This window comes from Micropterus dolomieu, linkage group LG17 (assembly GCF_021292245.1).
Source record: "Micropterus dolomieu isolate WLL.071019.BEF.003 ecotype Adirondacks linkage group LG17, ASM2129224v1, whole genome shotgun sequence".
Taxonomy (NCBI): Eukaryota; Metazoa; Chordata; class Actinopteri; order Centrarchiformes; family Centrarchidae; genus Micropterus; species Micropterus dolomieu.
This window is the reverse complement of record NC_060166.1, coordinates 2,947,709-2,962,351: the sequence shown is the minus strand read 5'-3', so window position 1 is coordinate 2,962,351 and position 14,643 is coordinate 2,947,709. Positions and strand designations below refer to the sequence as shown.

At 41.1% G+C, this 14,643-nt stretch overlaps 1 protein-coding gene across 1 annotated transcript; it reads right to left on the bottom strand.

The window, feature by feature from the left end:
* Nucleotides 1–4,175: 4,175 nt before the first annotated feature.
* On the bottom strand, nt 4,176–12,644 carry gal3st2 (galactose-3-O-sulfotransferase 2). The gene is made up of 3 exons (XM_046074054.1): nt 12,567–12,644; nt 6,992–7,264; nt 4,176–5,732 (listed from the first exon to the last, which is right to left on the bottom strand). Exons 1-3 carry the CDS (start codon nt 12,642–12,644, stop codon nt 4,737–4,739), a joined length of 1,347 nt encoding a protein of 448 aa, XP_045930010.1. The 3' UTR covers nt 4,176–4,736.
* Nucleotides 12,645–14,643: the final 1,999 nt, after the last annotated feature.

Here is a 14,643-nt window from a genome sequence, read left to right as displayed (position 1 = left end):
GTTATGCTGCTATAGGCCTAGACTGCCGGGGGATTTCCCATGATGCACTGAGCTCCTCTCTCCTCTACTTTCTCTCCCTCTGTATGCAACCTCATCCCATTATTGCATGTTACTAACACAACTTCTCCCCTTTCTGGTAGTCTTGTGCTTTCTCGTCCCTCTCCTCTCTCCTCCTATCACTTCCTGCAGGTTTTCTGGCTCTGGAGCTGTGGAGTCTGGATCTGTGGCTGCGGGTCGCCTGCTGCCCCCGTGTTCCTGCTCGACACCCTCTACTGCAACGACTATTGTTGCTAGTCTTATTGTTATTATTGTTATTATAATCATTAACATTACGATGGTTACCATTAACACTATTATAAATATCTGTACCATTTTTCATTTAGTTTATAGCAACATTACCTTCGCTGTCTGTACCTCTGTGTGTATATTGTGCAGGCTGCCTCCCTCCCCTCTCTCTCTCCTTACATCCCTCTCTCTCTCTCTCTCTCTCTCTCTCTCTTTCTCTCTCTCTCTCTCTTTCACTCTCTTTCTCTCTCTCTTTCTCTCTCTCTCTCTCTCTCACCCCCACCGGTCGAGGCAGATGGCCGCCCACCCTGAGCCATGGTTCTGCTCGAGGTTTCTGCCTCTTAAAAGGAAGTTTTTCCTTGCCTCTGTCGCCTAGTGCTTGCTCTTGGTGGGAACAGTTGGGCTTCTGTAAATATCATCACAGAGTACGGTCTAGACCTGCTCTTTTATGAAAAGCGCTGTGAGATAACTGTTGTTGTGATTTGGCGCTATATAAATAAAATTGAATTGAATGTTACTAGTCTCAAAGAGACTGAGCTTTTAAGCTAAAAAATGAGTCTAGATTTACCATTAGGAAGTTGCATTTAACAAAACAATGTGGTGAACAGGTTTCATGATACCAGAGTTTAAACTACTGGCTTTAACTTTAACATTTTGACAACTGGTAAATAGGGCACCAGGTTTTATTAAATATACAGCAGCTATATAATCTCCATTCATTGGTCAATCAGTGGCACTGATTATGTTGCATCTCAGCTTTTACATAGATGATGTCTTTACCAGTGACTGATGATCACATGCTACATGTCAAACTTTATGAGCTGATAAGAGTTGACTGATGCTGGGAACAGCGGCCTGTTGCACCAGTTAGATGTAAGTTCTAATAAAATGTAGCTTAGTTTAAACATAGTGCTGCAGTTCTGCTATAACTCAGTAAACATGGGTTGCATTGCGTTACTTAAGGTTAAACTAAAACGTAAACACTACATCTTACCCAAGCAGGTGTAAGTCATTTTTTACTAATGAATTCATTAATGGTTAGAAAGTTGAGAGAGACTAATGGTTGCAGTGGGAAAGGTTTCTTGATATTTATGATACACTGCAACCACACAGTGTCAATGGGATTGTGTTGTACAGTTGTACCATTGTTTGGAATAGATGCATAGCAAGAGGACAATTTTATTCACTATGTGTGATAGATACATTTTCATCTTAGTAAAAAAAAATCAGATAATTATAAAATGATCAGTGAATTTCTAAATATTATTACAAACATATGTTAACTAGTTCACACATGTTAGCATACATTACCTTTGCTTTGTTAATAAAACCGGCTGCAGGTCTTAAAATATGGCTGTCATCAGGTCCTTACAAAAGGAGAGCACTAAGCACACTCTTAGTCCTACACTCAACCTATAGCAACTCAAATCTTTGCTTATTATCATTAGAGCCAATAGTGAGCATAATGAGCATACTTAAAAATGCATATATAATATATATATATATATATATATATATGATTTTTAGTGCTGGGCAATGATTAAAATTTTTAATCGCGATTAATCGCATGATTTTCACTTTCACTTCTCACTTTCACAAATAAGGTGCTTTTTATCAGCAGTATTCCCTTTACACAGTAGCAATAAAATATTTCTTGTAAATCTCAACTTAAACATTAATGTTATCAAATCAAATCTAAAACCAAAGTTATTTGCCACTGCCAGGGCATTACCTTTTATAGCTGGTTAAAACAAGTTACCATCAGAGTCCAGAGCCACGATCAGAACATCATAACAGGCTCCTTCTGAGCAACAGATTAAAAGATATAAATCTATTTTCTTGTTTTTTTTCTGAACAGGTATCAGCGGAAACATTTTTCTGTTATCAGGGAGCAGCAACAGTCTGTGTTCAGTAGCAAGTGTCCCTGTTAGAGTGAGGTGAAGTGTCGCGGTTGTGCTCGACTCACACACATGCCCGACCACTGCAGAAGTTGAATTGTCTTGAACATTTTATATGCAACGCAGAGCACAAATCATTGGTAGAGAGACTGATCCTTGCTGTTTGTGAGTTTCCTATTACTGTTTACTAAATATGACATCAACAGGAGGGAATTCACAGAGCATCCCCGCAAAATTAGATGTAGGCCTATCGGGGAAAGTTATATAACGTTAGCGTATAATTTTAACTTAAGTTAAATAGGCAATAGCTGTGTAGCACACAGAAGCCGTTGCCATGGTTACTCTCCATAGAGCGCCTTCCATTTACTCGAGAGCGCTTGTCTCCCCGTCTGTCTGATCACCGGAGCAAAGAGCAACCCCGCGGGGCCAAGCGACTACGTTGTGATTTTAAGAACATTCCTAAGACCGACATCTTCCCCAGTACTAACCAGCATGCAGTGTGTAGCTATCCACTTCGTTATGGCATTTGATCGCTTGTCTTGCTTCTGTTTATCTACTTCTCCCACACGCTGCATCCAGCGTAGTCTGCCGAAGCCTCCCTCCACTGCTTGTTAGGGTGGCTGATTTGCAGGCTGATCAATATCCCACCCCTCCTGTGACCCGTGGTTTGACTGGATGTGTATTCAGAGCCAGTGAGCAACGGACTTTAAAAATAATATTAATAAAAACTGCGTTAACGTGCGATAAAATAATTGTTGGCGTTAATTAATTATTGCGTTAACGTGCCCAGCCCTAATCAACACAACAAAATCAATACAAAAGTCATTAAGGTCATCATAAATTATTTAATGTAATTTTTGTACATCATTTATGTGTTTAACCAAATACTACTTTATATTCATTACATAATTAAAATAAAGACTCTCAAAATATAAATTAAATTCACCCCAACCTTAATCATGAGAGTTAAATCAACGCCTCTCTGACTGTAACAAAACAAAAACTGAATATGATAAGCTTTATAAATGTGATACAGTATGTATTGCTGATGCATCGGTGTTGCAGGGTCTACCTTTTAAACTAGCAACTTGGTATTGCATATGAAATGACAATACTTTCCCCATGAAAACAACAACAGAAAAACAACAGCAGTGGTCATTTGATCAAACACGTCAAGCAATGTTTGTTTACCGTAAAACTTTGAATAATAGCCCGGCTTTTATTTGCTAAAATCACTGAATTGACCCTGCCTTTATTTGGAACAGGCGTCCATATGGGACAGGCACAAAACTGAAACTACTATGAAACAGTTTATTTATTTCAAACAGAATAATACTTAAAATTATCTAATAATATCAAATACACGTCATTCATTTGATCTAGCTCCGACAGACGGCTTATGCGCTTTTATTTTGAAGGCAGCAACCTCACGAAAACAACAACACGGTGCAGGATGAGAGAAGTTAGTAGACAAAGAGCGATGGACTTCACATGACAGGATTCAAAACTTGGATAAATTTTTCTGAAAAGCTGTTTTGATTCTTTTGATCGGTGAACCCTTACAGACTAAAGGAAGATAAATAATCAAGGAACGGACACATTCGGACTTAATGAGCGCTTCAAAGTTAACGTGAGTCAGCACATTTTCAACTTTTCCTCTCTTGTAGCCATGCAGGTTCCACCGGTAAATCTAGAAGATTTAGACTTTGGGTCTTGTTGTATCCGTTAAATGAACTTAACAGTGGTATTGTGGAGAATCTAACCGATCTTACGATGTGTAGCATGTCCATACTGACATATTGATCATAGGTTTAAACAATAATGTTTGTATTAACGAAATCTAAGCAGCTTAGAAGCAGCTAAAGCGGGTGACCCTGCAGGGTTTAAGAGGTTTTATACATCCAAAGAACTTCTATAAAAACTAGACCAGGCGTTTATTTGTCAAAATGTGTTCCCACACCAGGCCAGTAAAGGAGGTAGGCGGCTATTTGGGACTCAGCTATTAATTTAAATTTTACAGTATGTCTGCTTGTCATCTAACCTGGGGTGAATAAAGACTGAGAATCCATGGTGGACATAATGTGACTGTTATAGTCACATAACCATTAAAGGACATCGGAGTGGATGGTTGGGAGGACAAAGACTCTCACTTTGTCATGAGATATCAATGCTTGTATCCCATTTCTTAGAGCTAGCCAACTTTGATTTATTTTAACCATGATCACTATCGTTCCTTAGTATTAACCATGTAGATTAGTCGCCTAAACTCAACCAACTCAATCAACTTTTACCACGGAGGTGATAGATCAGAGTTATGAAACATTTTTGTAACGTGCATACCTCTTCTGGAAGGCACAAATCATCAATATCATCCTGAAAATAGGACTACCAGATCATAAAACACTTTCATTTGCTAGATATTCATGATCAAAAGATAGCGTGAAATTATCATTATTATTATAATTACAGAAAGTGAGAATAAGATGGAACAACTGCTTTAATATCTCACAGAATGAACATAACATCTTCTATTGACTATTAGTCAGTTACCACTCATGGCATTTTTGTTTTGTTGTTAGCTTCCGTGTGTGTTAACAGAGCACTTCTGGAGGCATTTTGGTTCTTGAGATTTGAGAATTTACGTCTTATGATCTGTCTTTGATGGGCTTCCCTGGCCAAGACCATTCCCATCATACTGGCTCCATCTGAGCGTTGATGCTGTGGAGCAATCCTATTTGCTTGTCTATGCTTAGCAGCTAGCTCTGGGAACTGCTGGGTGTACAGACGGTCTGTGTACTGCAGTTCTGGAGTTATAAGTCTCTGACATTTTGTTTTGGTATGTCTGTCTAAATGTGGGTTTAGGTTATAGCCCTGAATGACAGCTGCTCCATACTGGAATGGTTTCAGCCCAGCATCTTTTATCTGGGAAGGGTCAACTGCCCTGCCATCTTTCAGGCAGGTGTTTGCCAGCTTGGCTTGTAGCTCTCTTAACTGGGAAACTTCCTTCTTCATCTGCTCTTGCCCAACCAGACTATACACTTTGTGCCAGAAGGTGGTGTTGAAGTGCAGATAGATCCTCCAGTCTAAAGCATTCCACCTCTTGATTTTCTCTGCAGTGTTTGGTAAAAGTGGGTGACGAGTTAGTTCACTGCGACTGTTGAGCTTAAAGTAAACCACATCTTCTACAGACCAGCAGAGGGCATGCTTGAGTAAGATCATGGACTCATCAAAGTATTCAGAAATAAGAATAAGGTGGAAGTCCTGTTCAATGGCTGCAATAGCCATACCAATTCTATGCTCCAGGTCTCCAGCATCAGCTGCAACGTTGTTGTCAAAGCCAAAGTCAAAAGCCAGGATATTGTGAGCATAGTGGTTGTTGTTTACTGATGAGTTGTAGTTTCTCCAGCTGTTGTCTAGGAATTCATTCAGGCTGTGAGTCTTGTGGAAGGCTGGGATGCTCTTGTAGTACATAAATATGGACTCCATCATGGCCACGGGATGCCTCAGGATGGAAAAGTAGAAAGTATCCTCAGGCATCACTTTTGCCACCTGGGACATAACATAGGAAGGTGTTTATTTTAGAGATGTCATGTTGAAAAATTCATATTCTACTTCACAATTTCTTTACAAAATTGTATTTTTATAGGTAAATCATCTTTGACAAACTAAAGCCAGCATTGGGGCCCACTGTGGGTAAGTGCTCTTGCATTTAAGACCCATACATTTCTTTAATACATAATACATAATGCAGCTGTGTTTTAATAGGGAATTAAAACACAGCTGCATTCCCAATTAACTTCTTATTATGACAAATGACCTATCAGAAACTTCCTAAAGTAATTCCTTCAGTTTCTTGAATCTTTCAAACATGAAATACATTTCTTTCTTGGCTTTAATTTTGTAATGTATGGTAACATCAAATATGTGGAGTTGTGAAAAATTAGAAGTTAGAATGTCTTTTACCTAGGTGTATTTAAATATATGGCATCAACTGTATATGTGGGGGCCATACCATTAGTGGGGAACATAACATGGGCCTGGAGCTTTTGGGTCTTCACTGAGTTTGCCTAAATGACACCCAGTGTGAACCCATCACTAACCAAAGACATGTTGCAGGAAATATCTGTAATCTGGCTAGTCAGGTTCCATCAGTATCTCAACAATATTTTAGTTTTTTTATTAAATACCATTTTGAAATATAAGTCATGATTAATTAATATCACTATGTTGCAGGTGATCACCGAGCCAACATGTGCATTGGGGCCCCACAATGGTATGTGATGCATTGCCATTCAAGCACCATTAGGGCAACTGTCATGTTTAACTGATCTTGATACCATATTCAGCGCTCCACTAATACCATGCTTTGGCCGAAACATTAGTCCACACTTTTAGGTGGACACAAAAAAGTTACATTGGGCCCAAGGAATGAGAACATGGGCCTCAAATAGCCCACTTTGGTCCCATTAGCAACCCACATGTACAGGCCCATTTGGGGCACACTTGGAACTGATTGACAGTTTTGGACCTCACTCAGGTTGCCCAAATTGGGCCCAAATGCCAGTCCAACATTATCCAATGTGTTAATGTATTAACCCGGTGATATTTTAGACCCACAAAGTACACCCAGTTCCACCATATCCATATTCAGCCTTTAGGGGCACTCATAATTTGCCCATCTCAAGTTTGTTTCCACATTTAGCCCACATTCATCCCATATGCAGTCTGTGTTAACATGAAAAATGGGTTGTTAATTTATCTTCACAACTTGAATCATAATGAATATGTATGAATCTAATGAACCTCACCTCAGATTTTCTAAACCTCATGTGGTTGCACATGATGTGGAACTCCCTCACACGTCTGCTGCTGACACCTTCCACAAAGTGTGAAGCAAAGATAAATGGGTAAAACAACTGGCTGTGTTTGTTCAGAGGGAGGGCAAATGTCAAGTTGTTAATTTCACCATAGCGATACAAGATGTTTAAGATGGTGCTGCTTGCTGTTTTGTGTGTCTTGAGAAACACAATGTGAGACTTCGGGTGGCAGGTTGCTTTAGTATGGACACTGTTGATGTGACCCTTTAAAAAACTGGATGGAGTGGGAGTGTTCAAGAGCCTTTTGTCTGTGGCTGCAGTTAAAACCTTCCTAGTACTATGGAGGACCAAAGTATCTGGAAGTCTAGGGCTGAACTTGTTTCCATGTTTTCGTAGAAGTAGTTTTTCAGGTGAAACTTTACTTGACCCCATGTGAGAGCCTGTAGCAAGGGTGGAGATTTTATCCACATGTCTGGACAGAATATAATCTGGTGGCTTTCTGTATCCCTTATTCTGATGTTGACGATGTGCAGTTTGTTCTGTCTGTAGTGACTTCACGTCTGGCTTTCCTGCCAGTGAAGACTCAGAATGGGAGCCTTCCCAGACATTTTGCACAGTAGGAAACAGGTGCTGTTTGCTGACTGTGAATCTCAGATGTGGGAGTCCTGTTATCCTGTCATTCCTGGAAGAAGTCATAAACACAGTCACTGAAACATTTTACAGAGCTTTACAGAGTGTTATATTAATGAAGTTTGGAGAAGGCGGTTTGGTTTTAATAAATGTCTTTCAGTTCATGACACACAAACAAGCTCTAAAAATCCTGGGTTCTTGCAGGAATTTTTAATGGGAATTGAGAGCAGACTTTGGCAAGAATTCCCAGCAAATATTAGGATCTAAATTTCCTGCATTCAAACCAAGTCCTGACCCAATGGTTTAATAACAAACTTCAGTCTGCCAACATGTGAAATTGATTATTGCTGTATGTGAATGTATGATATGTACAACAGTAATGTTTGGCATCAGGGCTGTGACCTCGTAATGCATCACAAGAAAACTACAAGCTCAGCACAGCAGGAAGTAGGGAGTGACAACACTAAGGGCGCATTCAGACCAGAAAAGTCCACTAGTTCACTTGCTTTAGTCCGGACCAAATACAATGTTGACTTTTTTTTTGTTTGGTGCTTCGCTTTTACACTGCGCTTTTTGCAAGTGAACCAGAATTTGTAAAAAAAAAAAAAACAAAACAAAACACGTGTGTGCTAAGGTCATCAATTCATTGGACAAAAATTCTGAAGCGGGGAAAGCAGGAAGCTTTTGATTCACAAAGCGAACTTTACTATACACCCCAGAGGAGACAGCATGCTTTTATGTGCGCCTTCCATGGCATGCTGACAGCACTGTGAAGAAGACAGATCAGGTTTGAAGTTTAAATTCCTTGAGAGGCTATGTTCATGCAACCAGATCAACAGTTTATTACATCAGAAATTATTACTGGTAACATTACTGCATACTGCTATGTTTAGTGCTATCACTAATGAGTCATGTTTGGCAATTTCATCACCCCTAATTACATAATAAAAATCTGACCCTGTCTCAATTTGTTTAGACACATAGTGCATTTGTCTCCAGATTTGTCATGTGAGGTAGTTTTCAGTGTAATTAAAGACACAGTCTGCACTGACTACGAGAGCCCAGTAACTCCACAAAGCTTTCTGCAATTGCATCACCTCCTCAGCTGGGTCTCTGTACCGTTGTTGCTTTCACACCTGAGTGTAATTGCTGTTTTCACACCTGCCCAAAAAATCCGCACCAAGGGGGAAAACAAACTCTAGTGCGATTCGATTAAACTAAACAAGACAGATGTGAATACACCCTAATGCCGTAATCAGACCAACCGCGAATTTTCGCCTGGCGACGCTTTCCTCGCGTGAGTACATTCGCTGCAAGTGTTAACACACAACGCGAGAAGGCGATTTTAACGCGATAACGTGAATAAATCAACTCACCTTTACTACAACTGTATGAACCCAAAGTAAACAATTTGCTTTGATTAAATAGCAATAAACGGATTAAACTGATGCCGAAATAACTATAACATGATGCAGATTTGTTAAACATATGAATTCATCCTTTGTCAGGTCTGTCAGCAAGACATCAGGACAAAAACTAAAATGTTTGTTTTCTGAATGGAGTTTGTATCGATCAGGGCTATGCTATGCTAACTTGGTCACAGTAAAGTACAATGATAGCTGGAATAAAGTTACAGACACCTTTCTGAACTCACCAGGTAGTTCAACATCCTCGCTTTCTTTTCTCCCAGCAATGTCCAGTTTTGTCTGTTTTTTATATAAATATTAAGTCGTAGTCCGACAGAGCTAACGACGCTAACAACAACACTGGAACCAGATGTGCATGGAAGCTAGCTGCTGAGAAGCTCCAGTGAAGATAAATCAACATTGAAATCCCAAAAACTAAAGTAAAAAGCTAATTTAATAAAGGTAGTTAACTCCAAGCTCCTCTTGCGAGTAAACGGCGTAGATGTAGGACCCGACCGACTACGGGGGGTTTATTTGTCCAATGGTTGCAGCGCTGCTCCCTGCTCCTCTTCTCCATGTTTAGCAGCTCTCAGCCGGCCAGCAGATTTTCAATCCCCCGCTCTGCCTGGTCCTCTCCATACAACGCTCTGAAGCCTTGGTGACGTACGGACAATCTCAACACTGATAGGCTATTGCGACTCAGCGTCATGCGACTTCGCGTTGCCGGCCCCGCCCCCTTCGCGCAGCCCGACAGGAAATGGCGGCTCTACGCGTCTTTGCATTTACTTTGTATGTAAACTCACCGCTTTTGGTCTGAAAGCACCATAAGTCTGCCTTTCATGAGTAGTTATACTTCCCCTCAGCCCTTGGTATTACATGGCATATGTTGCACCAGAAGGCCACTTGGAGAGCAGAGGATACATGGTCGGGGGAGAAGCGGGATATTTAAATGGAATACACCTGCCCATGTACTTTCAGCCCAAATTATCATGGATTGACTACCAGTTGGAGGCTTAGCGCTGTACAGCTAAGAAGTACCTGCAGCCTTATTTCAATGAGGCAAAGGTGTCTTTTGCGGATAATTACAACATGTAGGCACTTTAGCTGCATGATTTTAAGATTGAGAAAGTTCTGTTTGTGATTTGTGTCATGATTATCATAACTAGTCTTGCTACAGGTTTATGATATCTTGCAAAACAGCTACACTCATCGGCCACTTTATTAGGTTCACGTGATCAGTTGCTTGTTAACACAAATAGCTAATCAGCCAATCACATGGCAGCAGCTCAATGTATTTAGGCATGTAGACGTGGTCAAAACTTGCTAAAGTTCAAACCGAGCATCAGAATGGGGAAGAAAGGGGATTTAATTGACTTTGAACGTGACATGGTTGTTGGTGCCAGACGGGCTGGTCTGAGTATTTCAGAAACTGCTGTTCTACTGGGATTTTCACACACAGCCATCTCTAGGGTTTAAAGAGAATGGCCCGAAAAAGCAAAAACATCCAGTGAGCGGCAGCTGTGTGGATGAAAAGGCCTTGTTGATGTCAGAGGTCAGAGGAGAATGGGCAGACTGGCTCAAGATGACAGAAAGGCAGTAACTCAAATAACCACTCCTTACAACCAAGGTATGCAGAATACCATCTCTGAACGCACAGCACGTCGAACCTTGAAGCAGATGGGCTACAGCAGCAGAAGACCACACCGGGTGCCACTCCTGTCAGCTAAGAACAGGAAACTGTAAGTTTGTAAAGCAATGGTAAATGACCTCTACTTTTATCGACCCACATCAAAACTCACAGCAACTCTATCAACTGTCTCATTTGCTGTTGCTAACTTGTTATGCCATGTGTCTAACTGAATCATCACCTCCTCTTTTACATCTTCAAAAGGCTTTATAAATAAATGTTTTATGATTGTTATAATTACTAATAATAACAATATTAACAATAATAGTATTAATTGTGAGGTCTAGGGGTTCTTCCCCTGAAAAACTTGAGCTTTAAACAATTCATTTCCTGCATTCTGGTGATTTTATCTGCACCAATTTATTAAGGAAATGTCTTTATTAATATAAATGCAACCCAAAATTCAGGTGGCAGGAGACAATACAAAATATAAACAGAAGATAATGCAGTAAGGCTAGATAGGTAGATCAACTTTTCTCATACAATAACATCCCTGTTGAGTCATCACACATATAGGTCTGACTAAAGTAACTGCATGTGGCACCTTTTCATCTCAATGATAAATTAATTCATTTTTAATTCAGTTAGAAAGTCCTGGACTTTAATAGCTCCAGTGTTTCAGAAGGTTTTCTGTTCAAAACTTTCTGCACATTCAGAATCTCTACCACATATTTGTGTTCTCTGACATTTCCAGAATAATGTATTAAGCACATCCCTAGGATAGAAAAATGCTAAATCTTTGCACTCTTTTGTTACTGTATTAGAACTATACTTGTATGTATGTCAACAACCAGTGAAGAAGCCAAAGATGTTAACAAGTAAAAAGTGACCGACATTATTCTCTTCTTCCATTTCGTTGTTGAACAACAGTTACTGTGTTTTAGGCACATCAAAACTGCATGGGGGGAATTCACTTGGGCCAGACTGTGCTACTGCTGAGTTCTTCTGTAGGTTATGAATGCTATCCGTCTGCTCATGTGAATGTGTGATAAAGTAATACCATATCTACCAAAGAATGCTATTTAATTACACTAATTACTGTTACTGCACTATAGATTGGTTCAATCAGTGTGATTTTGCTCTGTAGTTAGGCTTGCAAATTAAGTTAATTGGTTAACTTAGGTTCGGGAGCAGGACCACGCCTAAAACCACACCTCTAATTATCTGACAAGTCTATCTATACCCGTGCTATTCAGTATATAAGTCCTCCCATACACTACGCACACCTGCCACAACCTCCAGTCTGCTCTCACAGAACCCCACACAGTTGACTCTTTATTAGCTAAAGAAGTGAAAGAGGGATTCATGATAGGCCCATTTGATAAGCCTCCTTTTTCAGTATACCGCATCAGTCCCATAGGTGTCGCCACTTGGAAGTACTCTGGGAAAAAGAGGTTAATAATAGACCTATCCTCCCCACATGGCTCACTCATCCCGAGCATCAACAGCATCATCCCCAGCCCAGATTTCTCCATGCAATATGCAACCATCAATCATGCCATCACTCTCATCCGTCTGGCAGGACACGGGGCTTGGCTTTCCAAAGCAGATATCACCAGTGCATTTAAAGTCTTGCTCATCCACCCAGATTTCTGGCGTTCTTAGGGGTTTGCTGGAAAGGAGCCTATTATTTTTCTGTGCGCCTTGCCTTCGGCTGTAGAAGCAGTCCCAAGATCTTCGACTCTCTGACCGAAGCCCTGTGCTGGATCTTAACTAATAACCACAGACTTCCTTACATAATCCAGCTCCTTGACGATTTTCTTGTCGTCACTCCACCCTCCTCCAAAGCTTTCCACGACCTCAGCATCCCTCTCTCTGAAGAAAAAACCTCTTGGCCCAGTACCTCCATCGAGTTCTTAGGGATCACCCTGGACTCAACATCCTTCCAGGCATCGCTGCCCTCAGAGAAAATACAGCGCATCTCTCTTCTCCTCTCAAACTTTCTTGTAGCAGTCAGATGCACCAAACTACTAGCCCTCCTCGGCCACCTCAATTTTGCTGTTTGCATAATTCCACAAGCAAAATCGTTTGGGACTTTGGGTAACCTATGTAAGATTGAGACGAGGAGGAAACCAAAACTAACTGAAAGTAGTGATGGCAAGATTGAATCTTTTTACTGACACAAAATTTAAAATCTCATTCATTGAAATTAACTAATATTTTCTTGAGTCATTTTGTTAATTTCGTTCATTTGAACTAGGCTGGTTATTGCAGTGTTGCAATCCTCCAATGGGTGATTAAAAAACAGCTGTTAGCTGTAAACACACCACAGGGCTAACATTAACGTTGCTATGTGGCTGTGTTTTAATGTTTTAATGACGAGGTAAATGTAAATGCTCCGTACTTGTATAGCACCTTTCTAGTCTTTTCGACCACTCAAAGTGCTTTTACACTACATCCACCAGTCACACACATTCATACACTGAGCCTAAGTGCTCAAACGGAAACTAACATTCACACTCATTCATATGCTGGCGGAACAGCCGCCAGGGGCAATTCGGGGTTCAGTATCTTGCCCAAGGACACTTCGACATGCAACCAGGGGGAGCCAGGAATTGAACTGCTGACCTTCCGATTAACGGCCAACCCGCTCTACCTCCTGAGCCACAGCCGCCCCAAGCCCATTTGTTTTGGAGAGGAGGGTCCCTCTGAAGTAATTCGGCTCCCGGTAGAACCCTGTCGGGGCACTAAAGTGGAGCGGACGCAGAACAACTCTCGGTTACGGTACGGCTGTGTTAAAACTATAGCACATCATTGCGTTGTAATAACGTTATGCTTTATTAAATGTAACATAATTCACAAAATAGATGTATAATGTCAGTCCAGTGACTGTTACCTGACAACCGACCTGCCTCTCTTTCTCCAGGGCTGGCAGTAACTCAGCCTGCTGAATGAAGCCTCTGAGGACCCATGTGAGTGATGAACTAATAGTCCATGTCTGGTTCACAGTGGCCGAGCTGTGACGTGACAAATGAAAGAACCCACAGTTGAGAGTCGTGAACTAATCATTTCTGTTTCCTGTGCTGCCTGCTTACCACAGCCCTGTAGCTGAGCTGTCACATGACAAATGAACAACTCAAATCCAGAGATCCACAGTTGACTCGTGAACTAATCAATTCTGTTTCCTGTGCTGACAGCCCATGCAGCTGCCGTGTGAAGAGTGAATGTAAGAGTCCATCCAAGACCATCCATGCGTGCGTGAGAATGAACAAATTACTCACTGAGACTACTGGTTCCTCCTGAGTCATATACAACATTAAGTCAAATTTGAACGACGCAACACTAACTGAAACACTTCTCAATTCACAATCTCAATTCACAATCTCACCAAAAATCCACACATTAACTTCAGCACCTCCCATAAAGTACAGCTCACAGTCCCAAACAGCAAAGTTGGCTTCAGTTTTTAGATGTTTATATTGCAAAACTCTACCAGCTACGTTACCACTCGGTCACAAACTGGCTCTGACTCACAGTGCAAAAACAGAGCTGCTGCACAGTCACACCTGACACCACAGAACTCTCATTACAATCCTCCCTCTGTAAGAAGCCTGAATGGAAACCTTCTAGAAAAACCCAGTGCTGGTTTGAACAGACCACTGCGCACTAACACAGACCTCATGAAGTCTGATAAGACTGGGGACCAATCTGAGCTGCTTGGATCTGATGCTGGCTGTACATCTCTCGCTGTGCTCGTACTGGCTGAGCCTGCCTGTGTTTCACCTGGGTCTGTGGGACCTGCTAAAGAAGTCTGTACTGGGTGTGTGCAGATACTGGCTGAGGCTGGATGTGGATCAGCTGTGCTTATACTGGCTGACTGGCTGGAGTCTGTTCCTGTACTGGCTGATGATCCCACATCTACTCTACTGACAAACTTCAGCATAGTCCCTGTAAATTATATATATTTTCTATATATTAAT